The sequence below is a fragment of the Cryptotermes secundus genome, unplaced genomic scaffold (genome assembly GCF_002891405.2).
Source record: "Cryptotermes secundus unplaced genomic scaffold, Csec_1.0 scaffold79, whole genome shotgun sequence".
Lineage (NCBI taxonomy): Eukaryota > Metazoa > Arthropoda > Insecta > Blattodea > Kalotermitidae > Cryptotermes > Cryptotermes secundus.
Genome location: NW_019741974.1, coordinates 2,521,368 through 2,548,922, shown reverse-complemented (window position 1 = coordinate 2,548,922; position 27,555 = coordinate 2,521,368). Strand labels below are relative to the sequence as shown.

General features: G+C 43.1%; 1 protein-coding gene and 1 non-coding gene across 2 annotated transcripts in view; one reads left to right on the top strand and one right to left on the bottom strand.

Moving 5' to 3' along the window:
* The window catches only part of LOC111872797 (tyrosine-protein phosphatase non-receptor type 13-like), a 442,331-nt gene that overhangs the window by 80,939 nt on the left and 333,837 nt on the right, over positions 1 to 27,555 (bottom strand). The window contains exon 4 of the mRNA XM_033754857.1: positions 9,446 to 9,586. Coding sequence (XP_033610748.1) covers positions 9,446 to 9,586 — 141 coding nt within the window. The remainder of the gene's footprint in view (positions 1 to 9,445; positions 9,587 to 27,555) is intronic.
* Positions 12,169 to 12,240, top strand: Trnaq-uug. The gene has a single exon. It is a non-coding gene; the product is annotated as a tRNA-Gln (tRNA).

Here is a 27,555-nt window from a genome sequence, read left to right as displayed (position 1 = left end):
TTATCTATGATCCGCGGCTGGTACAATAGGCCAATTAGTGGCCGAGGTACCAAGTTGGCTTAGTCTTTATTTCACGTTTAAATAACAAGGCCACAACAACCACGGCTTCCACTGTAGATTATGGTCTTGGAACGTAAACCCGGGTTTTAACGCCTCTGTCGTCTAGTGGTCAGGGCTCCCGGCCACAGATCCAGAGGTCCGGCTTGTTTCCCGGTGCTACCAGATTTTTTCTGAGAAGTAGTGGGTCTGGGACGGGGTCCACTGAGCATCGTGATGATAAGTGAGGCGCTATTTCAAGGAAATAGCGGCTTCGGTCTAGAAAACAGAAATTAAAGGCCGTGGGGATTCGTTGCGCTGACCACGCGACACCCTCTATCCGCAACATTTGGCACTAAACTTCGCCGACAAGCGACGGTCGCTCGGTCGGTATAGTTCGCTTGCGGACTAAAATCACGGAATTTATATGGGGAAAAAATATTTCGTTTTACACTTTTGGGTATTAAGCGACGTCATCTAGAAATTTAACTAATGCTTACATCGGGGTGCATATACACATGTCCACATACCACCAATAAAATCCTAATCTAGTCAGTACAGGTCGTGACAATCGGAAAATTATGTAACAGACCTCACAGCGTCCTTCACTACAAATATAAGAGATTTTAAGGCGCGTTAAAGTGGGTTAAGATATGGGTGCTTTCAGAGTAGACAAAGCAGGAGGCCTCTCAGGAGCATTCAGCCAGAGATACTGGAGCACCGCAGAAACCTGTACAATTGCCGTGAACGTCTCAGAGATCGCGGGAAACTTCACTCCACAACCAACCACACGGCGCAGTACAGCGCCCGCATCTCATTCTGTTTACTGTTTATTTCACGTGGCTTTCAACAGCGCAAGTTATAGTGCCAACGGTGTGGTGGTTGGTGAATAATGGAATGTAAAGCATGTGGAAGGAAGCACTCGAGGCCTTCATTGAGGTACAACCCAGCACTTGGAGGCCACGCGGTAGCGTAGTTGGTTGAGGCACTATGCTACAGGCCGGAAGGTCGCGGGATCGAATCCCGATGAGGTGGATTTTTTCAATTTACCTAATCCTTCCAGCCGCACTATGGCCCTGGGGTCTACTCAGCCTCCAACAGAAATAAGTACCAGGAATATTCTTTAGGGGTAAAGGGGGGCGGGACGTAAGGCTGACAACCTTACCGTCATCTATGAGCCGATTGTCTAGAAAATGTGGGAACCTCAACATTTCACAACCCTATGGGCCTCCACGGTCTGTTACAGGGATACCTTAATTTTTTTACAACCCCAGCACTTGACAGTGGAGACTTAACCACAAATCACAAAAAAACAAAGAAAACCTTAAGATAGCCGGTCTCCGGGTCGAGATCTAAACCAGGGACCCACTGAATAGGAAGCAGGAACGCTACCCATTCGACCGCCATGCTCGGTGAGATACATTGAGAAGAGCAACAGACATTGGATACAACTTATTCTACTGTTACACTTAACCCAAATTTATTTTATGTTCTGGAACTTTACTACACCTCCTATCATTGCTCTAATAAAGGATAAGACGGTATCCACCCGATCGTGCCCCACTACAGCTCAACTGATGTTGGGCAAGCGCGGTTCTCGGACTCCTGCGAAGTAATGCAATTACCAATTTTCGAGCAGGGTTACAACAGGTCAGAGTAGACTATGTTTAGCGGGCTGGAAAACAACCGTAACTCTCATTTAACCCTTTGATAATTATGTCGAATTTGGGCTCATTGAGCTGAGCTGTCCTACAAAACTGGTCCCTACTGCACATCCCGTTCAGCGCCACAATAGCGTTACTCTGGTCTACTACCATAATCACGGTTTCTGCGTGCCTCTACTATTCTCCAACCGCTCCTTGACAATAATTAACGATCTTCCGATGTCTTCGTGCGAGTTCAATCGCTTGAGGTTCTACTGAATAACTAACCCCATGGACGGAAATCTTTCACGAGAAACTGATGTCAGTTCAGCTAGTCAAGAAATTCACCGACAGTGGGCCCTGTCCTCATATAAACGACTGCACTCTACATATTCACGAAATTTTGCCCTTATTCCCCCGTCTATAGTTAGCTTTTCGAAATTGTCTCTTGCCTTTTTATTTTCCAACTAAAAATTCTGCATGCATTTTTCATCTCTCGTGCGTGTGTGTTATCCGCCTCAGGGATCTCACCCTAGTATCATTTGATAGAAAGTATCAGACTGCTTTTACCGGTTCTCACGGTCTCTTTGTTTGCAGATTTCTTATATATTTTTTCTTCTACCCTGAAGATGGAGGCGATACGTTCCTCCGAAACGTCGGTTAACACCACATATACAGTAGACTCTCGATTATCCGCGCGCTGTTTAACCGCTTTGCGGCTCAACCGCGGCAATGTATTTTTAAAGATTTTTTTTTTTCAGTGAGTATCACATTTGTTTAAATGTTTTGTATGACAGTCAATGTTAGTTTACTATAATTTAGAGAGAACTGTACTCGCATTTACGTCATCCATCGATATTCTCCCGTTATTTTTCTTAAAAGCTCGAAATCAGGTTTCGAAAGCTCGAAACCTACCCTTTTTCCAACAAGTAGAGAATGTTAAAGAACCTTGACCAGCAAGGAGCCATAAATCTGTCTGGTGTGAGACCTCAATTAGCAAAGGGACCAACAAAGACCAAACTCAGGCACCAGTCAATCTGTAGTAGTGGGAGGAAGGAGAGTTCTTTTGAAAGAAGAGTACGATCCTGTCTGTCACTGAACTGCATTCTTCAGTTGTTATTAATACAGTAGGCAGTTCAGTTGTGTGGGAAAATACAATTTAAGTTTTTGTGCGAGAAAGTGCCGAATTACCATTGTTTTTTTTATCATTGTGACTGGTTCTTCAATAATTTAAAAATAATGGAGCAGAAAAGGAAGCGTGTAGTTTTAACAATTAACCAGAAACTCGACATAATTAAGAAGCTTGAGCAAGGATGGTCTACCAGAAACCTAGCTTTACAATATTGTATAGGTGAAACAACAGTTCGCGATCTCAGAAAAAATAAAGATAAATTGATTAATTACGCCAGTAATTTTGATTCATCGAGTGGCTTATCAGGCAGAAAAACAATGAAACTGCCAACTTATGATGAGCTTGACAAAGCAATGTTGCAATGGTTTAACCAACAAAGGGCACAAAACATTCCTGTTTCAGGAATTATCTGCGCAAAACAGGCAAAACTATATTTTAATGCAAGGATAAGCAATTCATCTGCTCTTCAATGGACTGAGGGTTTGCTAGAGTTTCTGGAGCAACAAAGCGATTCTCTGCTTTCTGACAAATTGGTGTTACGCAGATTGAGAGCAACCATAAGGAAGAAAGAAGCCATGTCATTGAAACAGAAATCAATAACAGACTACTTTTCCTAAACATTCGTAGTTTTTGGTATTCATTCATCTTCCTTTATTTTAGTGCACAGTACTGTATAATGGTATTAGATTCAATTATTTTCGTGTTACGGCATTAGGATATTAGTGTGGTTAAAATTACAGTGTAGGTGTANTACACGGTGCCAAATCCCAGAAGACTGCTTTCTTCATAGTCACCGCCGTGAAAGCCTCAAATCTTACAAGTAAAATTATAGTTTTGTACAGATTTCATAGCAGATGGGAACACACAAGATTCAGAGCTGGGTGGTGTTATGGGTTCCCGAAATTTAAACTATTCTTAATCTCAAAATAAATTTTGAATTTCTTGTGCCCTTAAAGAGAATAATAAATTCGGATTTCGAATCATTATGACTTCCATCTTGGGAACCGGGATAGTGTAGTCAGTACAGCGACTGGCTACGGGCTGGACTACCGAAGGGTCGGAGTTCGAGTCCCGGTGGGAGTAAGAATTTTTACGTATCCACGTCGTTCAGACCTGCTCTGTGGCCCATCCAGCCTCCTATCCAATGGGTACCGGGGGCTACTTCGCCCGGGGGTAAAGGGGCAGAGGCGTGAAGCTGACCACTCATCTCTAGTTAGTGCTGAGGCTAAGAAAATGTGGATCTGTTCATCCACTCCCCCATAAGCCTTAATGGCGTAGTGCTTAATTAGTTTAGCACAGAGACAACTTTACCTTTTACCTTCTATGAATTTCCTCTAAATTTATCTTGTTATAAAAAATTCGTAAACTATTTTGAAGATTTCGCGATTTGTTTGGAGGGTAGGGGGGGCAAGGCATCCATATTTCGAAAAGTTTAACGTTTGTCGATAAATGAAGTACGAAAATCACAGATGCAAATGTTTTCATTGCGTGACACGTATCTGGGTGTCTGTGTTAGGGTAGGAACCGGCCAGATGGCAACCATATGCTATTCAATCGAGGGGCACAGATTCAGCACAGACAGGTTGTGGCACCGAGTGGTGGCTCATGTTTACAGGAAACTATGCAAACATGTAAACTATAATCCATCGAACTAGAGGACAAGTAAACATCCCCAATCTATTTGTTTACAGAATGTTCATTATTGGATTACAGGTCTCAAAATAATATTAGCAAAGACATGCATTTCAGACCGGCTTTGGGGTTAACCCAACCTCCTATTCAATGGGTACCTGGGGCTCTTTCCCCGAAGGTAAAGCGGCCGGGGCGTGACGCTGGCCACTAACCCCCAGCAAGTGCCGATGTCAAGAAAATGTGGATCTATATATACACTCCCCCATACGCCTTCATGGCAAAGTGCTTAATTAGTTTAGAACAGGGACAATTATACCTTATGCATTTCTATAGGTAGCTTACACACAGTAGGGCGGATCGAAAGTTACTTTCATGTACGAGTACAATGAACTGCTTGCAGAAATTGAGCTTACTTACTCAGGGAGCTGAGCCCTTCTGGAGGAGCCGTCAATTCTGCAGCTACTCAAGAATTTTCCAGCATTTTATGGAACCCGAAGGTTCATTACCGTGTTCACAAGAGCCCTCCACTGGTCCCTATCCTGAGCGAGATCAATCCAATCCCTACCATCCCATCCTATCTCTCTAAGATCCATTATAATATTGTCCACCCACCTACGCCTTGGTCTTCCCTGTGGTCTCTTTCCTCCTGGCTTTCCCACCAATATCCTACACGCATTCCTCGTCTCCCCCATTCGTGCAACATGCCCTGACCACATCATCCTCCTTGACTTGATCATTCTAATTATACTTTGAGAAGAGTACAAGTTATGAAGCTCCTCATTAACTTGTTTGGATCATTACAGAAAAGTTTTGCGAGCCGTCAATTAAAACCTGATTTTGAGGACACGGAAGCAACAGGGGCATAATTCCAGGCAGAGGGTAAGCTCTTTCAAGATAACATCCATAAACTGTTGTGGCGACGGGTGTGTCAATGTGCAGGGCGATTATGTGGGAAAGTGATTTTAGTGTGGGCTAAAAATCTTGAATGTGTAATACGCTGGTTTTCTGTATTATCTCAGATAAATAAATTTACGAAAATGGCTTTCTGGGAAGAACTACTGGGATTCAACTGTTCAAATAACTTTCTGTCCAACGGGTACCAGGCCGAAGTATTTCGCAAGCTACTCGCCTTCTTCTGGTATTGATGTCACTACTACATCCGCATCCCACTGTGATCAGCTCAGACAGATGCAAAATTACACATAAAACACATTTTGTGTTGATAGTTAAAACTATTATTTTTTACTGCTAGTGGGGTGGGACTAAGTCCCTTGTACTGCGGCCACTTCTGGCCTATTGTACCAGCCCCAGATGATAGGTGAGGGTGATTGTGAAACAATTGGTGGAATGAAGATTGGCAGGGGAAACGGAAGTACTCGGAGAAAGCGTACCCCAGCGCCATTTTGTCCACCACAAATCCCACTTGACCAGACTCGGGATCGAACCCGGGCCGCCGCGGTGGGAAGCCAGAGACTAACCGCTTGAGCTATGGCGCAGCCATATATGAGTAGTTAAAACTAACTCCGTACGTAACTTATGCTGGGGTATTTTGCGAACCAGAGGCGGCAGTTTTATAGGTGAGCATGCCATTTGCCTGTCGGCCACAGGAGCTGCGGGGTGTAAGGCATGAACTGTCTTCGCCCACTCGAACTCGGCCTATATTCTGAAGAAGTTACCCCACAGCACAATATCACTACCGCAGAGGAACAACAAACAACACACATAAAACACACTGCGTCTCGAATACAAAATGCAGTCGGTTAATCATGTCTCGGGAAATAATTGTCTACACTCGCTCGAAACCTGCGATCGTTGGTTTGAATCCCAATCGAGGCATGGATGTCTGTGTACGTTTATTCTGTTTTTGTTGTTGTGTGTGTAGGAAGCGGCCTTGTGACTGGCTGATCCCCGTCTTAAGAGTCCTACCGTCTGTGTAAAAATGATTATGAAAATGAAGAAGAGGGCAGGGCCCAACAAAATGGCTGTAGAGCCACTGGTGAATGAATGAATGCCAGATGTCTGCATCAGTACGCCCTACTGTATATGTAACTGTTACTTATTGTGCCTCGACTTGATAAAAATATTAAACAATTAGTACCGGTACATAACGACAATATTTATATTTCACTAATATTCAATAACAGCCGGTCACGGTAGCCGAGCGGTCTAAGACATGCACTGTCTTCGCTCGCTCGGAAGCCGGGATCGTGGGTTCGAATCCACTCAGGGTATGGATGTTTAATTTGTGTGTGTGCGTTTTTCTGTGTTTGTGTACAGGTAGAGGCCTTGCGACGAGCTGATCACCCGCCCAAGGAGTTCTACCGAATGTGTAAGATCTAGAAAAACCGAAGTGAACGGAGAAGTTCATGGAGGTAGGCCTAGGCCCACTGGGGCTGTAGTGCCAAGGGGGGGAAAAAAATCAATAACAGCAACAACAACAACAACAAATAAACGTCGCATAATCTTGTTTAGATTTTCATGTCATGAATCACATGTCCCACCAAGATGATGAAATAGTGTTTCCAAGTACGACACGCCAGAGTCCTTTAATGTACGTGTACTTTCCAGTGCTTCACTTAGTCATCTTACTAATGAGGCTTTGTAACTACCGGTACGCAGGCGCTAAAGCGCGTTTAAATAACCAGAGAATCAATCAACGAATCAGCGGAAGGTGATAATGATAATAACAATGTTTAACAATAAGTTCTGGGAAGAACTAATCGCCTAATTTCCTTTCATTACTGTTGGAGGATAGAAATTTTAATATTTTAACGTGTATCGCTAGGCAATCGCGTAAGAGCGCTCAACAATGGGACGGATCTTTATAGCTCGTTGCTAGGCAACAGTTAGCGTGCCAATGAGCTGTCGAGATGGCTATCACGTGACTGGCTTTCTATGGAGTCTGTGCCTTGACCGTTGCTATGCTATCGTTCCGTAAACAGGTTTAAACAATATAGGATGTTTTCTGTGCGTGGTCGGTGCGGAGGCTATATAACGACAGTTACATCTCAAATCTGAGACAGTAAAATATGGTCGAAAATCCCAAGGGACTTCGACCCAAGAAAGACTGCGCTGGCAAGAACCAGCAGCATATACAAAATACAGACCCGTCCTCTCGTCAGAGAGGGTGCCCCACAGAAGCAAGACCGTAACTGTCAAACGGTAATAATTAATATCTGGTCATGAGCCCCAGATGGGGCTCGACACCAAGACTCACTGACTGACTGACCGTCAGTCGCAATGTGACCTGGACTTTGACTTATAGCAGGTAACAAAACAAAAAACAAGACCGTAACTGTCAAACGGTAATAATTAATATCTGGTCATGAGCCCCAGATGGGGCTCGACACCAAGACTCACTGACTGATTGACCGTCAGTTGCAATGTGACTTTGACTAGCAGCTTTCAGTTTTTAAGTGTTCAGTTGTAAGCGGGAGGAGCGAATTGAAACGATAAGTACAGGAGAGTACAGGAGGTCGACATGTGAAGACTTTGCGTGTGAATTAGTTCCTGTGTTATACATCCTTGAAGACTAGTGGAGATAGGCTGAAGAGATTAGTGTGGTTTGATCGTAAATTCTGTAACTCAGCAAGAGTGTAATAATTATTTGTAGCTACGGCCTGTAGGTTGTTAGTAAATCCAATTACCAATCCAAAGCAGCGTCTTAGTCACCTAAACACGCGACAATGTGTATGCGTAGTCAGTAAAACAATGTTAGTTGAAAGGGATCAGTACTGGTATTATTGATGGAGGGGATTTATAAAGCGTGCTTCTGAGATGGCTTCAGCTCGGAAGATATACATCCCAAGTTCTTCAAAGGAAGGAAAGCAGGCTAAAAATTAGATATATTGTAACGTGTTTCGTTACTGAATACGCCGTAGAGATCGTTAATTGCTTTATTGAACAATCTACAAATATCGGCTACAATTAATTATAACACAGTTGCGGGTTTCCACACTTTACAAACCCCACAACCAAAGTCTTCACGTATTAATAACGCACTCCAAATATAACTGGTTATCACGAACTATCACTGATTCTCGCACGCGCGTCTGTAGCTCGTAACTTGCTAACTGAGAACTCGTTGATAACACACTGACACTCGCTTGCTGCTCAGCCGGCTTTTATTCCGTTCGCTGTTGCTAGTTGTGACGTGGCGTATAGCCTAGCAACGCTGTTACCGCTGTTACTACCGTCGTTTCTCGCAACAACTGTTTACCCGCGCTGCCTAGCAACCCGCGGTACCCTTGGTGACGTCATCGCTGTTGACTCGCGTTGCATAGCTACCAGGTTGCGGGGACTCGGCTAACTTCGGCTCACTTCGGCTTCGCTCGGCACATCACGGCTGGCGGGGGGAGGGGCGTCATCCATAGCTCGACATGTCACAATATATTTTTCTTCAATTTCAACATTAAAAGACTCGAGGTCTTAACAACGAACTTGGCCTACTGTTAAGAGTTCTATCTTCTGTTATATAACACCGTATAGTCCATTTCGGAGGAACATGCCGTCTTCATGTTTAGAGTCAAAGAATAAACCAAGCACGAAACCGGCATGAAGCGGACAGCAAGCTTGCTATCTGCTTTCTGCTGGTTCCTTGGTTGGTTTATTCTTCGACAATGACGATGAAGGCGACATATTCTTCCGAAACGTCGGATTATTTTGAACGGACTACATGGCGTTATATCCCTGAATACAGAACCCTCTATAATCACCGCTGTGAGAACCTCAAATCCTACATAGGCCTACTTTCCTAGGAAAAGTCAGCGCCAAATAATCAGCCGAACATGCCAACACACTGCCAGGGCTAGACGTTCCACAATCCCACTAGTGGAAGAAGATAATAGAATAATTAAATAAAAGTTCCATTTCTTCCTTACACAGATTCCAAACACGCAATCGGAGGCACGCATACAAGTACACTTGTTCAGAGCAACCCCCCGACACCTGGGCCGGTAAAAACAAACGATGGTGCCGTTGTTTGCAAATACAATGTACTCACATCAAGAAGGTCCATTAGCGAGGCGCGAGTGGCGGGATTGGGCCTGACCATGGACTCCAACACAGACTTCAGGTTCCCTTGTTCATGCTCGGCGCCTTTCACAACCTGCTGCAGGCTTTTGCCAAGCGAGAAGATCAGCATCTGTAAATTCACAAACATAAAACTGAAACTTTATTCCACACATCTCAAGACGTCACGGATGCAGTAAATTCATACCTTCACGTCTGTCGTATTGCAAACGGGACACAGTACTTGTTTCATACGAAAGTCAGCCATCAGTTCTCTGTGGAACATAGACACAGGCAACGCGAATTGCTCGACATCGTGAATAGAATCGTTTGCTGAACAGCTTACACAATCAAACTTCCGTTCCTCAAATTTACTGAGGGTTGTAACTGAGAATGATGTTATAAAATCTTTATAACGGCCTATAATATTGTCTTATATGTCTATAAAGTGCGTCGTTTCAGTGAATACACACGCCGTCTTATAAAACGACCAATAAAATACACTGGATCGTAAAACGTCATCCGTCATAACTTGAAGAGAAACATAATACCATAGATAGCTATTTACGAGCCTCTATGCTTTGAACATGATATGAAATACGTCTACAAACCACCAAATGTTTCTCACCAGTTTCAAAGGACAGTACTCCCACACCTCCGCAAGGCTTGCCCTTCTGAACTGACCCTCTACACGTAGTAAAGATAAGCAGAGGCACGCACACAGAGAGACTACACAGAATAACACCGGTACAGTACTAGAAACAAGAAGTAGCCGCTGCAGCACTATAGACATAGGGCGAGTAACCCTGACAATTTTAAATTTTAAAATTTAAAAGATTTTAAAATTAGAACCGAAGATTTTATAAGTGCTAATTCAGAGAAATCAAAATTGACATGTGTAAATAACAAAGATATCAACGAAGTAGATTTTGGTAATGACGAAAGGAACAATCAGGAAGACCTGTGTTTTTAAATTTTAAATGTTAAACTAAGTGCAGTGTGACAGATACGTGAGTAACACCCCTGATGATGGCCGTTTGTAGCCGAAACATGTAGTGTGTAGGGGAGAGCAAAACGAAAGACCTACAATATATGGTTGCACTGAAGACGGAGTTGGTATCATGTATCGTGTTGAGTGCAACAGGATGCTTAAATATAATATTGTTTATGTTTGTTTTTGTTTTCACATGTTAGGTGTTCATTGAAGGGTTCGTAATAATTACGTTAATGGGTGGAGTAGGCGCTATCCACAGATGTTTAACTGGTGACAATTAGGTGGGATATTCTAAATTTTGATGGTGGCTGTCAGGTGCCACAATAAAACTGGTTGGCAGCACTGGCGATATAATAAGAATCTGGATGTCGCAAAGGTGCGCCACAACAATTGGCGACAGCGTTGGGATACGATAAGGATTTGGGGCTTCCCATGGCGAATGACACTTCTGACACAACAATAGGTACACGACTACCTCTCACCATACAAAATTTCACATCCATGTCTACAATAATTACTCAGCTGCAACCATTAAATCTAAAACAAAGTAATTCTTTCCGCGCGATTTCCATTTTACTCTCCTTTACCCTACAAGCTCTTGGTACATTAACTAAGTAAAAACATAGGCCGCGCCATAGCTCAAGCGGTTAGTCGCTGGCTCCCCACCGCGGCGGCCCCGGTTCGATCCCGGGTCTCGTCAAGTGGGATTTGTGGTGGACAAAGTGGCGCTGGGGCGGGTTTTCGCCCAGTACTTCGGTTTCCTCTGCCATTCTTCATTCCACCAAATTATCCATCATCATAATCACTCGGGGCAGGCCACAATAGGCTAATCAGTGGCCGCCGTGCCGAGTGGACACAGTTGGACTCCTCCCCTCACTAAGCGAATTAAAAAAAAAAAGTAAAAACATGAACGTCGCAAAGCAGAACATGCCCTCCGGCTCCCGGATCGCACAGCAACCGACCGAGTTACGTTCGGTATGATTTTTTTTACTTTATTTTGAAAAATAAATGTATATACAAAAAGGCCTAGGTTATGGCCGTCTGGCCCTCTGTAGCACAGTCTTATAAGCATCTTATTCTATTACAGTGGTCACCCCGCGAATTTTTAATGCCTCATAACTTAAGTCTAAGAGTATACTATTAACATATTGTACATCTATTGCTTTTTATTTTTTATATAAATTTTGAAATGTTGTTTATGAAGTAAGAGACGCCAAATATCTTTTTTTCCTCTAGCCTTAAAAGCTCTGCAAGTGACCTTGGGTATTCTTTTTTTGCTGTTCTCACACAAAATGTCCATCATTGTTGCCCTTTGGTCCTCGTACCGTTTACAATCCCAGCAGTTAGGAGTATGCTCCTCCGTTTGCAGCCCCTCACCAAAGCTGCATTCGGCCGTGGACGCAAAGACAGATTTGGAATGGCCTGCTCATACGGTTTATTGACACGAAGGCACGATTCATTCACGAGCCATTCCTGAGTTTAATATGATCGATGTTTTACAACGACTGCTGCCATCTGGTAAGTGAGTTACGCACTATGTCCATACGCGGGAACAGCAGCAGTCAAACGAACCGCTGTACGATTATTCCGAGCAATAACCTACGTTATAGCTAAACGGAACGACCGTCTTGAATACAAACACTACATTCACTTTTTTACGTAATCTGCTGCTACGTAGAGTACGCAACCGTACTGTCATTCTAGCAACCATGACGCTCGTTGGTCCCATGGTGTAATGGTTAGCACTCTGGACTTTGAATCCAGCGATCCGAGTTCAAATCTCGGTGGGACCTTGGAATATTTTAAACTTTTTTTCAGGTAACAAATATAAGGAAATATTCCCAATATTACACCAAACTTTTCACGAGAATCACAAAATATTCGTTCATTATACATTAGGTTTTGGCTACATAATTTATTTCGAAATTCTGGGCTAATTAGTTATGTGGGTTCTAAAAATATTAAGTTCAGAAAACTGGAGTCCCTCATTACGGATACTTTAAGGAGCAACATCATGGGTAGAAGGGCCACGCAGGGCCATGTTATTCTTCATACTCCGTTACGCTGTTTCATTTACATAATCCTAGCGTCCCGCAACAGGATGTCCATAGATTAACCACATGCTCTTGGGATTATTTCGACTCGAAAAATTCTAATGAACACGTGTCCGACTTGCAACAGTTTGCGAAGAAAATGAGAATGAACATTCTGTTGCATTTGTAATTTTTACATTATTTACATTTAATTTTAGATTACATTATGTGCTGAGGCACTATACTACAAGCCAGAAGGTCGCGGATTCGATTCCTGATGAGGTCATGAATTTTTCAATTGACCTATCCTTCCAGACGCACTATGACCCTGGCCTGGACACAGTCTCAAACAGAAACGAGTACCATGAATCTTCCTGGGTGGCTAAAGGGCGGCCGGCGTATAAGGCCGAGAACCTCACCGCCATCTGTGAGCCGACTGTCTAGAAAATATGGGAGCCTCAACGTCTCACAACCCCATGGGCCTCCACGGCAGGGAAAGTTTTACCTTACTATTATTATTATTATTAGTAGTAGTAGTAGTAGTAGCAGTCATTAGCATCTCATACGGGAAAAGCTGTCACTGGTGTTGGAAGATGTTCCTCTGCTAAACAAAGCAACAGATGGGGTTGCAACATGGCGCACCTACTCGTTCCAGTAGGCAGGCAGGTGACTGCGTATCCGTACCAACACTTTCCAGGACTCAACTGTGCATTGACACTGAGGGCGGCATTTTTTCGAGTCATATAAATAATGTAACTGAACACCACCACCGTCACGAGTGTAGTCGCTATAGGGACTGGCTACGGGCTGGACGAATGATGGGTAGGAGTTCGAGTCCAGGTAGGGTCAACCCAGTCTCCTATACAATGGGTACCGGTAGCCCTTTCCCAAGGGGTAAAGCGGTCGGGGTATGAAGTTGACCACTCACTTCCAGATAATTTCGAGGCCCAGAAAATGCGGATCTATACATCTACTGCCCTATACGCCTTCATGGCGTAGCGCTTAATTCGTTGAGCACAGGGAAAATTTACCTTTTTACCACTATTACTAACTCTACTATTAATTTTACTACTACACGTACAACAACAACAAAAACAACAACAACAACTACTACTACTACTACTACTACTACTACTACTACTACTACTACTATTTATGTGTCGAGTCAACAGCCGCAAGGCCAATTACAGACAGAGCACAGGGTAGATATAAGTAATTACATTATGGGCAAACACAACATAAAGTCAAAGGCAAATTACAGGCAAGCACTGGAGGATGTGAGAGGTCGCATTTACCTCCCAGGAAGATTCCTGGTGCTCATTTCTGCTACAGGATGAGCCGACCTCCGGGTTGGAATGATTAGATCAATTGAAAAGTCCAATAATCTCAACGGAAATCGAACCAGCGACCTTCCGGCTTGTAGCATACTGCCTCAACTAACAATGTAACCCAAATTACTCGTAAGGAGAAACGATGTCAAAGTTATAAATGCAATAGAATTCTCATTCTCATTTTCTTCACAAACCGTCGCAGATCGAACCCATGTTCTTTAGATTTTCTTTTGACTCGAAACGATCCAAGAGCACGTAGTTAAGCTATGGACATCCTGTTGCGAGACACTCTGTATGTAAGACATCGGTCCGAAGAGCAGTAAATTTCCACTTAGAAAAAAAAGTTTAATTCATTGAGCAGTTAAGAAAGAAAAGTCCATAACCCACAACTGCAATTCGGTAACTGGACAGATTCCATAAAACACTGAAGAGTTAGTTCCCAGCCGTACTCATAACACCTACTTATCGGCTGTGTAGATTTCTTGTCGTACAGAGTTATTAATTTTCTTACTGCCATTTTTTGTGAATAAATTATTACTTCAGAACAGATTCTAACTACATTAAAACCCCATCATTTTGTTATTATTTTATTGCTAGTGGGGCGGGACTAAGTCCCTTGTACGGCGGCCACTTCTGGCCTATTGTACCAGCCCCAGATGATAGGTGAGGGTGATTGTGGAGCAATTGGTGTAATGAAGATTGGCAGGGGAAACCGAAATACTCGGAGAAAACCTGCCCCAGCGCCACTTTGTCCACCACAAATCCCACTTGACCAGACCCGGGTTCGAACCCGGGACGCCGAGGTGGGAAGCTAGCGACTAACTGCTTGAGCTATGGCGCGGCCCTATCATTTTGTTAACTTAAGCATCCAGGCTCAAAACATCATACAATTCAGCCTTTCTAATCTCTTTACACTCTAAACAATTTCCCCGTCCCGCAGGGCCTAATGATTCATCAAGAACTCCTTATATATAGTATATAAATGCACTTTCTTTGCTTTCAAAGTTAATCAACTATTCAGAAACGCAGTACGGTATTCAAGCTGTGAAAATATGAACGTACTGGTAATACACATTCAGCAATCAAGAGACATTCACTAACAGAAAGCAGAGTCTAGAATGGGCGCAAAATTAATTTCACTATGCAGCCGGAGACAAGGAGTTCAGAAGTAGTTTTGGGCAGAGCACATGTCGTTCCTGAAAGTCGAGTTTGCGGAGTGCACTAGATGAAAATGAAACCACGCGATCCACGACGGTGCTGAAGTCGTATTCATGAGGGTGACCCGCAAAGCGGGGGGCACGGGACCGCAGAGAGTCTCAGTAACATGGCAACCTTGTGAGCTCACATCTTTAGAGAAAATATACAAAAGCAATTTCCAGCTTCCTTTTTATTATTTCTGTTATCAATATTCATGAACCTGTCAAACAACGGATGCTTTTCGAGGAAGGCACTGCTCTATATAATGTAGCACTAGCACAAATATAATTATGCTGGCATCTATAGATCTATAGAACTATAGATTCAATGAGGAGATACATAATTTGCACTCTTCACCCGATATTATTAGGGTGATCAAATCATGACGAATGGGTTGTGCTAGGCATATATCACATATGGAAGAAATCAGAGCTGCATACAAAAAGTTGGCCCGGATACCTGTAAGGAAGAGATCATTGCAAGACCTAATGTATGGATCGGAGAACAATATCAAAATTGACTGAAAAGAAACAAGCAAAAAGGTGTGAAACGGATTCATCTGGTTCGACATGGGCATCAATGGCGGCCTCTTATGAACATCATCATCATCGGCAAAAAGAGCCTTTTCGAGCCACAGACTTCCTTAGAAAATTCTCCTAGATTGCATTTGGGTTTCGCTTTTTTGGATTTCGTGATTTTTACATGGCAAGATTGTCAGAGTTTCAACCAACCCCCAACCTGAAGGACCTGTATTTACGAGTACGTCCCCCCAGCGACGGGGTGGCACAGTTACACCTCGTCACTTTCTAACGCTCGCACAGTTAGTATTGTGGAGGTATGGTAACCCGCCTCTGCAAGGGAAGAAACGAACATCCTGGCTCTAGAAAAGGCAGGGAATTTCTAGTTAAGATGAGGGACTATTAGCATCTCAAGAACGACTATATCCTTGAAGCCATTTGGGCGAGACACATTTATTTTTTAGTTAATCGCCTAAAATCAATGCGAAGTCATACCACAGACAAGACATTAGAATTTAAAACTGCGCACGACACATGAGGCGCCTGATTGTCAGATATATCCGGTGTGGCAGCAAGGCTCCACTTCGCCAGTACAGTCGTCCCCGTGCTTAAAAGCAAGCACCGCGCCATGGAGACCTCTGGAGGAGTGGAGGTACATTCTGCCATTCTTGACCTCGGCACTAGATGGATGCGAGCAGTCACCTTCATGCCCGTCACTTTGTACCAGGAATTTTCCTTGGGGTAAGGGCGGCCGGCGCGTACGGCTAACAACTTTGCGGCCATCTGTGAGCTAATTGTCTAGATAATGTGGGAACCTCGACGTCTCACAACCCTATGAGTCTCCACGGCCTGTTACAGGGATAGCTTTACTTTTTTACTTTTACTTCTTATCCTGAATGAGCAAACTGCGGCATGATCAGTAAAATCGATTCTGTCATATCTCCAATGTCTCCTGCTATTTCTTTGTTACATTACTGTCATCCTGAAATGTTTCATATTCGTTTTCGATACGTTGCATCGCCGCCATACAGGCTGCATACTGATAGCGTCGTTAAATAAGCAACTTCAAAAACACGGATATAACGTCGTGTAGTTCGGTGAGAGCCAACTGACGTTTCGTAGAAACGTATCGCCTTCATCTTCAGAGTCGAAGAATAAGCCAAGCAAACAACCAGCATGAAGATGATTGCAAGAAGGGAGTTACCTTAACGGACTACACGGCGTCATACCCCAGAAGATATATCAGAATGATCAAGTCAAGGAGGATGAGGTGGGCAGGGCATGTAGCACGAATGGGGAGACGACGAATGCATATAGTATATTGGTGGGAAAGCCAGAAGGAAAGAGACCACTGGGAAGACCAAGGCGTAGATGAGTGTGAATATTAAAATTGATCTTAGAGACATAGGATGGGATGGTATTGATTGGATTGATGTGGCTCAGGATAGGAACCAGTGGAGGGCTCTGTGAACACGGTAATGAACCTTCGGGTTCCATCAAATGCTAAGAAATTCTTCAGTAGCTGCAGAATTGGCGGCTTCTCCAGAAGGGCTCAGCTCCATGAGTGAGTAGATAAGAATACTCTGGTCTACGACGAAGTGTGTTCTGATGTTTCGCGGGGTAATGAACTGTACTCTACTGTACAGCCACGCGGAAATGGTCAAGAAACAACTTAGAACATAATTAAAATTCTTGCAGCTCACGTTCCTAGACCTCAACACTGTCTTGAAATAACAAGTGGGACAGACCACGGGAACTTGCATTTACTTTTTGGGTTGACGTTCAGGAAGTCATTCTCAGCGACTATCAGAAAGTCAGTCTGAAATACAAGCGCGGTATCCTTACAGTCAGAGGAATGCATTCTTGAAAGGTAACTACCCGACATCAGTGCATTTACTGACCTGTTCTACTGTCGTGCGTCAAGATTCTTCCAGAGTCCAACCACAATTTACGGATGTCATTTTGATATAATTTCTCCCCGTCATACCCCAGCCTTCTCTCTTCATTGGTTATTTATTACCAAGCATGCACGAAACTTTGAAGAGAGCAGTAGCATTAGCAGATTGCCTGCATATTGGCAAAACCAGCCACCACAGCCTAGTCTTAATGGTATTACCAGTACCAAGCTTTCTTTTTGCAGCCGTTACGCGGCGGTATGCATAACGGAAAACTTGTCACGAGGCGTACATCTGCCAGCGCATTTCATATTTCCGCTCTGACGCTAAAATCAGGCGTGGGAGTATCGACAACAAGTTTTCAGGGGAAAGAGAGGCAGACGAATCGTTGGATTATATTGTCAAGTGTATTAGTGATTATAGACGGGATTTTGGATTGGATGATTGGATTTATTGACACCTTATACACTCAACTCCTAACTACAAGTGATACAGCGCTATCGCTAATCAACACACTTTACATGTAAGTTTTGAGGTTTTCACGGCGATGACTATGAAGAAAGTCGTCTTCTGGGTTTTGGCGCCATGTATTCTTCGTTTTGGCTGACGTTCCTCCGAAACATCAGCAAAAACGAAGAATACACGGCGCCAAAACCCAGAAGACGACTTTCTTCTTAATACAATTTACAGTTCACCGTTACACACACTATGGTTTTCAAGACTTTACTAGTCGTATCCTGGCAACAGATTTATAAGTCTCACTAAAGACTTTAAATCGCAAGCTAACCTTGAACTTGCGCGTTGCCATCTCTACTTAATCATCTTCGCCTGCCGCATCAAGAGACTCCCTCAATTCTATCTCATCTGGCACTGGATCCTCGTTATATAGACCCGGGGAGGATCCAACAGAAAACACCGTTTCGATCGTTCGTAGCTCAACAATACCTCGATTACTGCTTGCTACTTCGTTGCCGCGGGAACCTGTTTATGGTGCTGCTGTATAGCAATGAACGTCTACTCTGGCTCTGATATTGTGGCTGTCAGGCGTCATGTCGCAATATCTCTGATTCAGAAAAATGAACGTGGAACATATTTCCATGGCAATAAAATTTCCATAGCTCATGGTGAACTTTCGGTTACTGAAGCTTATGAAATGCCATCCGATATGCTTTGCAAGGGTGAGTGAAAACTGAAATTAAGTAATTTCGGGTTACCATAGCAACGAACTGAGCGTATGTAATGTACGTCACGAATGGGAAAGCAGTCTCTTATTACACTTTACCTGGATATTCCAGGTATTGGCAACGTAGAGGCTGGCGGTAGCGTAGTTCGTAGTTATAAGCCGGAAGACGGTCCTTCCATCCATTTTAATTGTCGTATCGTCATTGAATATTTCTCCTGCTTATCTTTACATACATCAGTCATTGGTTAAAAACCTTTAGAGAATTTAACTTCACTAACATTTTGTTTTGTGTTATTTTGTATAAAATTCTCCGTTTTTTTTAATTCGTTTAGTTGGGGGGTGGAGTCCAACTGGGTCCACTCGGCACGGCGGCCATTGATTGGTCTATTGTAGCCTGCCCCGGGGGTGATTATGATGATGGAGAATTTGGTGGAATGAAGATTGGCAGGGGGAACCGAAGTACTCGGAGAAAACCCGCCTCAGCGCCACTTTGTCCACCACGAACCCCACTTGACCAGACCCGGGATCGAACCCGGGCCGCCGCGTGGGAAGCCAGCGACTAACCGCTTGAGCTATGGCACGGCCTTTTCTCCGTTAATGCTAACGGCTATTCATAAATTTGCGCCTCTTGCTCCTACAGATTTTATCAGCTTCCCGTCTCAAGCAAGTATATACTTTTCTTTACATATACTAACTGCTCTTGATAGGCCTAGTTTTTCCTTTGTATTGCGCGCCGGCAGTCTTCGCAGAACCACTGCCTACTTTGGTTCCTAGCCTGACGTCCAAGCACTGTTTCAGCCGACTCGTAATATACGTACGTCTATCTGTGTTCACCGAATTACAATTTTTTTCAGTGGCATCTTCCATGTTTATGCTCCAGACGTAAACTTCCCTTTGGCCGCGCCACAGCTCAAGCGGTTCGTCGCTGGCTTCCCACGGCGGCGGCCCGGGTTCGATCCCGGTTCTGGTCAAGTGGGATTTGTGGTGGACAAAGTGGCGCTGGGGCAGGTTTTCTCCGAGTACTTCGGTTTTCCTTGCCAATCTTCATTCCACCAGTTGCTCCACAATCACCCTCACCTATCATCTGGGGCTGGTACAATAGGCCAGAAGTGGCCGCAGTACCCATGCGACATCTAAAGGTTATCTTAACCCAATAATGATACCAATGTGTAACCTCACACTGGGGGTGTTTGAGGTAAATCGTCTTGTAATATATGATCACTTTTATTAAATATTATGCCATTTTGAGACGCCCATGTTCTTTTGTGTATTCGCTTATGTGGGAAACAGGTCCAACTGGTAATCCAGCTTTATTCATTGCCAACTCTATCAGTGTCACTGGATACCTCATTTGACTACGAGTATGTGCCACTATGGTCCTTCTGTGGGTTACTTCTTTGTCTGCTTTGGCGTTTCGGTCTCCGAGTATAATTTTTATATCATTTATAGCCGTTGAATCATAGCTCTTTCCAGGGATTTGCAGAATTCCATAGGAATATTCGTCGCCGTGAAATCTCAAACCCTACAAACTTTATTTCGACGCACAAAGACCCACTAAAATTGATAATAAATTCAAGCCGAAATTTATAAGATTTTAAAAGAGGCTGACAGCAACAGAAATGGAAACGCGCCATAAAATACAGCACAACAGAGTGACCCTTCCGTTAAGGGCCACTAGAGCTTTGTATACTTCGATAACTGGAATGGCGGGTTCGAAATCCGCTAAAGGCTCGACCGGATGTCCGTGTTTTACTACATCCTGTTGTCCTGTGCGGGTGGATACCTTGCGATGGACCAGTGCTACCAAACGTGTAAGACGTCATCGAGACTCAAATTATGACTCGAAAAAGGGCAGAGGTCCTAAACCAAAAAAGCTGAAAAAGACGGTATGTCTCATCTAAACGTCTATAACGCGTACCTGAAATGAGTCTGAAAGTTGTGTATTTGTACTGAAACACAAAGGACATAGATAACTGATTATTATACGTAACATCTGTAACTGTTATTAGTTCAGCTTACAGCAGACTGTGCAGATGAAGAACACGGATACTGAGAAACGTAGAAGAAGAAGAAGTCATAGCAATCAGTCATATGTCACCTCCCATCCGTACTCTTTGTACGGGAAATGGTATCAAGAAGAGGAATTACAACTCCTGATGAAGAAAATAGAGAAAATGCGAAGGTCATATAAAGCCAAGAACACAATATTCAGTGCATGGACAATCTATTCTTGCCTGCTACGTCCCCCCTTAGGAGCAGATAAGGCTGACCAGAGTCGCCTGAGAACATTAAACAGGAAGTTCCCACTACAACTTAGCAACTCCAGATTACCTTGAAATACTTCAGTTCATTGTGTCTAGTGATGCTATGAAGGATTAAGTATTTTAATGTGCGAATAACTGTGCAATTTAAATGTCCACGTAGGTCTATGTATTTAATTTCCGATATAACAATTCGATCTACTTTAAATTTTCCATATGATATGAACATTTCGCACCATCACCATCCTTATATTTGTAACACATAATGTACTGTAATATTATATTGTGACTTATAGATCAATTGCTAGGCAACGGCTCGATAAACACGTTCCTGCGGAGACAGACTCTTGATAAAGAGCCCTTTGCTAGGTAAAGCCTGCAGCAATACGCGATAACAGTGGTCGTCCATTGCTAGTCAATGGACGTGTTTTCTATGAATTCCGTCCCGAAGCTACATAAGAGTGACCCTGGCAGTAAAATATGGTCGCGAGTACTAATGGACTTGGAGCCGAGAAAGACTGCGCTGGCAAGGGCCAGCAGCATATACAAAAAACAGACCCGTCCTCTCGTCAGAGAGGGCGCCACACAAAAACAAGACCGTAACTGTCAAACAGTAATAAATATCCGATCATTAGCTCGAGACGGGGCTCGACACGAAGATATACTGACTGACTGACCGTCAGTTGCAATGTGACTTTGACTTTGAGTCAAGTGGCTAGACTGCTGTTGTAGCGGGAGCTACTGATGATAGGGCATGATCTGACGTACTGAGCCTGGATTGACAGAAGCCCTGTAAATGTTGTGTGTGTGTATATATATATATAATATGTAAAATGTATATGTAAAATGAATTTCATGAAAGGGATGAGACTTTAAACTTGCCTCCCTGTGGCTAAATGCAATACTGCGGATCACTGGGAGAGAAATGTGTTATTACCCAGACATCTGAAATACAGAAGGAGGAATCTTGATCCCATAATCGAAGCGATTTATCTGTTTCTAAATACTCCAGCCTTAAGCGACAAAACAGAAAATTCCGAAGCCCTCCAATACTTTCCTCCGAACAAAAACTTAAGCTTAACTACACAAGCTAATGGCCATACGGATATTACGCATTCATACTTCATGTAGCGACCATTTTAGTGTCTCTCCTTATATCGTACGAAACACATTACTGCGTGTGCAGTATTATCGTGACCTTACGTTTTCCTTCTATTAATAACAGTTGAAAGAAAATCGCAATTCCACACAATACAAATGGAACAATAAACGTAACAACGTAGATGCAGACATACATACATTGCNCTCTTTTATTCTCTGTGTCTGATATCGACTGTTGTCGCGTATTGTTGGAGGCTTTATCTAGTAAAGGGCTATTTATCAAGAGCCTGTCTCCGCAGGAACGTGTTTATCGAGCCGTTGCATAGCAATTGATCTATAAGTCACAATATAATATATAGCGTAGTTGATTGAGGGCTATGTTACAAGCCGGAAGATCGCGCGTTCAAGTCCCGATGAGGTCATTGGATTCTTTTTTCAACTGGCCTAATCCTTCCAGCCGCACTATGGCCCTGGGGTCGACTCAGCCTCTAACAGAAATGAGTACCAGGAATTAATTAAATAATTTTCCTTGGGAGTAAAGCGCGGCCGGCGCGTAGGGCTGACCTTACCGCCATCTTTGAGCCGATTGTCTAGATAATGTGGGAGCCTGAACGTCTCACAACCCTTTGGGCCTTCACGGCCTGTTACAGGGATAGTTTTACTTACTTACTTACAAATATAAGGATGGTGATGGTGCGAAATGTTCATGCCATATAGAAAATTTAAAGTAGATCGAATTGTTATATCGGAAATTACCTATACAGGCCTACATGGAAATTTAAATTGCACAGTTATTCGCAAATTAAAAAACTTAATCCTTCATAGCAACACTAGACACAATAAACTGAATTATTTCAAGTTAATCTGGAGTTGTTAAGTTCTAGTGGGAACTTCCTGTTTAATGTTCTCAGACGACTCTGGCCAGCCTTATATTGCGGATTATGACTTTGGACTTCAAATATGGTTAGTAAAACCTCGGAACAGGACAGTTCTTGAGAAGATGACAGTCGCTCTCCTGGCCAAGAATTTCTCTGCATATTACGGTATCCAAGTGTCCTTTACTGAATTCACTAGAAAACCTTCCACTGGACCTATCCTGAGCCAGATGAATCCGGTCCTCCAATGCATGCATAGGTCTTGTCTTCCAGTGATCTCATCCCTTCAAGGCCTTCCATTAATGTGCTTGCATTTATCATCACTCCCATGCTAAATGCCCAGTCCACCTTACTAGCCTAACTTTCATCGCCCCAGTAACAGGCTCATATGGAGCAGAATGCTGATTACAGCCCTCCTAATTATGCAGTTTCTCTCTATACTCTCCTGTTCTCAAAGGCTCTCGCTCTTCCTTTGAGGAAAGAAGCGAAGTTTATAGTCGTATACACCAGGTTATGCCGATCACAGTGGCCGCGCAGTCTAAGGCATGAACCGTCTTCGCCTGCTCGAACGGTGGGATCGTTAGTTCGAATCCCACTCGAGGCATGGATGTCTCTGTACGCTTATTCAGTGTTTCTGTTTGTCCTGTGTGTAGGCAGCGGCCTTGCGACGGGCTGATCACCCGTCCAAGGAGTCCTACCGAGTGTGTACACGATTAAGAAACTGAAAAAGCGGCCACAGTACAAACAAAATGCCTGCAGAGCCATAGATATATAGATAGCTAGACAGATACATAGATAGACAGAGCACGTTAACTTATTACAACTGTGTAACAAGCCGTTCGCATTTAAGCACATACCAATCCAGATATTAATTTTAGAGATATGTATCATACCAGCGGACTGGATTTACTTAAACCGAATCAGATCTATGCAAGTTATCGTCAGCTCACACAGAACTGGTTTACTCGCTGCCGCTCGCCTGATGACACACAATATAGAGTCAAAACCCAAAATATTTATGGATTATGGTAAAATAAAAAAAAAGTCAATGAAACGCTGCACATTGACGCTAACGCTACGCTAAGCTCAGACGTATTTTATTTTTATAGTTCCAATTTAATTCCATTGACAAGTACCTCTAGCAGATGCAGTGTACCAGCTAACAGAGCTGCACATTTTACCTAATGATGGTCCCATAATGACCGAAATATGTTGTACATAGTGATAGATAAATAAAGAAAAAAAAAACACAATTCAAATGTAATTAAAACTGTCATGTGAGGGAAGGACGGGTACACAATTCAATATTTTGGCGTAACGATGTTATTGTTATACAATGGACTGATACGAATAATGACTCCCCCCCGTCAACAGATTCAACGCTACGAGCACCAATACCTAAAATTTTATACGAGGTAAATATTTCCACGTGTGTTCGAATAATTGAGTTGAAAATCGTCGCTTCCGCTATTAGTCTCACTCTCGCGTTGTAATTGTATGAGCTGCAGTGTCTGCACGGTGCTGAATCAAGGGACAATACTGTCAATGATTAATATATTTCCCTGGAAACACCGGTAAATTCAGTCAGCCCTTTTTATCAACGATGACTTTAGATATAATCTGACATCGTTTCATAAATCACTATGCATGCGTGTTAAAATCCGTCCTTGGCTGTATAAATTCCAACACAAGAGGAACAAATTGCTTTGAGAGGCTGGAGAAAGAGGTTTGTAATTGCCAGTGTCGTCAAACTAAGGAGGATAAGTAGTTAGTTATTTAGAGAGGGTGGGTTTCCCCATGCACCGCGACCAGTTTGATGTACTGTGCTTCCCTCTAAGATATTCTATCTATTTCTATATCCTACCGGTACTGGTGCTTACCATCAGTCCCGCCCAGCCAGCGAGACCGGCTCTACTAGCTGAGAGGTATCTATAATGCTTTCCCCATCTACCAGAGGTATTAGAGACTGCTGTTGGGCGGGAAACGTCCGTAATTTGGCTCAGTGACCTCCTTTGGAGATATGAGGTTCTTTTACGTGCTGTAAAGCTACGACACGGGACCCACGGCTCAAAGTCCCTCCCGGAGGACTTGTTCCCTGAATTTTTCCGCCCTTAAAAAATCGATGACCTCCGCCGGGTATTTGAACCCGCGTACTAGGAGTCATGAGGTGGGAACGTTACCTCTAGACTACGGAGACCGCTTTATACGAGGGTAAGTAAGCGGGGTATGCAGCACGCATGAGATATAAGAAATGCATATTTCTTTTTTAGTAGAAAATCTAGAAGAAGAGAAATTGATTAGAGAATTACTTTAAAATAGATGTTCACGAAATATGCGTTTTTTACATACGTATTATTTGTCTGGCGCATTAGGAACCCAGATTATACTGTCGAATGCTACTAAGATCTGTGAATACAAAACTGGAAACTATGCGGAAGGTAGTGGTAATGGTCTGGAGTGAATGAGGAAAGCCACGAAGCACGTCAGAGACAGAGCGTCTGGTTTCCGAATCTAGATCTTAACCAAAGACCTCCAGAATACGAGCTGTTCAGTTCCTTAATGTATTAATGTACTAATTCTAAGGAAATACTGAATATATTAACTCTGTACATTAATACCAATTGTTATATTGTAATATATGAATTCATATAAAACTCAATTCAGTGGTTTGAGAACACTTGTTAGTGTATACTGCCTGATGATGGTTTTATAACCCGAAACATGTAGCACACTGCCATACCATAAGACCAATAAACTCAGTATACACGCACACAGTGAGTGTGAATGAGATTATGATAGTTGTTGCGTTGAGACGGAAGAACAAGAATTAATTTATAAGTCCCTCAATGTGTTTACAATGTTCAGAGAGGCCTACACGAAGGATCTACATTTCTGTTTTCAAATCACTGGAATGAAGTGGAAATGTTGATCATATAAAGTGAAATTCCAGCTCTCCCAATGAATTCGAGGATGATATTCTTAATTCCGTGAGGAAGAACGTTAGTCATCAATAGAGTTTGCTTGTTACAGGGCCGTTGGAACAGGCAGCACAAGTAGATGAGAACATCAACGTTAAGGGTCCCTTTAAAATTTAATAAAGTGAGTGTTTACGATGGCCGGTCACGGTAGCCGAGCGGTCTAAGGCATGTACTCTCTTCGCTCGCTTGGAAACCGGGATCGTGGGTTCGAATCTCACTCAGAGTATGGATGTTTAGTTTGTGTGTGTGCGTTTTTCTGTGTTTGTGTACAGGTAGAGGCCTTGCGACGAGCTGATCACCCGCCCAAGGAGTCCTACCGAATGTGTAAGATATAGAAAAACCGAACGGAGAAGTTCATGGAGGTAGGCCTAGGCCCACTGGGGCTGTAGTGCCAAGGGAAAAATTTTTTTACGATTATTTCCGTGACCATATTGCTATTCCGTCTGGAACACGCAAAGGCTGTTTACCGTTTAACCTTTTATGAGACGACGTTTATCCACATTCTGTTTTAAAAGTCATATATTACCTTCAAGAAAACAGACAATATATTACAAAAACCAATGGTATTTAAGGAAGCCATAGATGTCAGATCTTAAAACCTCATGGCAAAATAAACTGGCCGACGATACTATATGCGGTTCACAGTTACCAGTGTATATTAGTATGAAATCAGAGAAGTTCAGAATATTCTTGCCTCAATTTATATATGTTCACCCGATTAACAGAACCACTGTAGTTCGAGAACTGAAAGCTTCATCACCGTCACAAGTTAAAGCAACTTTGATATGTTCTTACTCAGATAACTCTCGTTCTCTTTTCAGTCTGCTCTCTAAATTATAATCTAACATGAAGAAAGCCGTCATCTGGAATGTGGCGCCGTGTAGATATTGTGTTATCCGACGTTTCGGAGGAATTTATTTGGTCCATCTTCAGGGTAGAAGATAAAAGAAAATCCACGAGAGAAACCAGGTGCTGTCAGCACCTACTCACGCTGATTCCTCGTTCGCGGATTTTCATTTTTATTCTACCCTGAAGATGGAGGCAATACGTTCCTCCGAAACGTCGGTTAACACAATATCTACAAGGCGCCACATCCCCGAAGATGGCTTTCTACATAGTCACCGCCGTGCAAACATCAAATCTTATATAATCTAACATATCCTCCAGATTATCTTTTAAATACTATATCTAAAGCAAAATATATAATTTCGAAGCAGTAAAATCTCGATAGATTGAACTCACAGTACTGACGTTTGTAACAGACTCAGTAACACGCCTATAGAGTTGTTGCGGCAGATACAAGCAGCACCCAAAAGATGGACAACTAAACAATTTGGGTCAGACTTAATGTAAAATTAGGCCACGCCATAGCTCAAGCGGTTAGTCGCTGGCTTCCCACCGCGGCGGCCCAGGTTCGATCCCGGGTCTGGTCAAGTGGGATTTGTGGGGGACAAAGTGGCGCTGGGGCAGGTTCTCTCCGAGTACTTCGGTTTCGCCTGCCAATCTTCATTCCACCAATTGCTCCACAATCATCCTCACTTATCATTTGGGGCTGGTACAATGGGCCGGAAGTGACCGCAGTACAAGGGACTTGGTCCCTCCCCACTAGCAATAATGTAAAATTATTCTGAAAAGCCTATGATACTGGCTGTTGACGAAAAGGGATAGAATGCTTTACAAAAAAATTATAGTCGCTCAGTTGGACAAGCCGTTCCGATGCATTTTATTGAACCTGA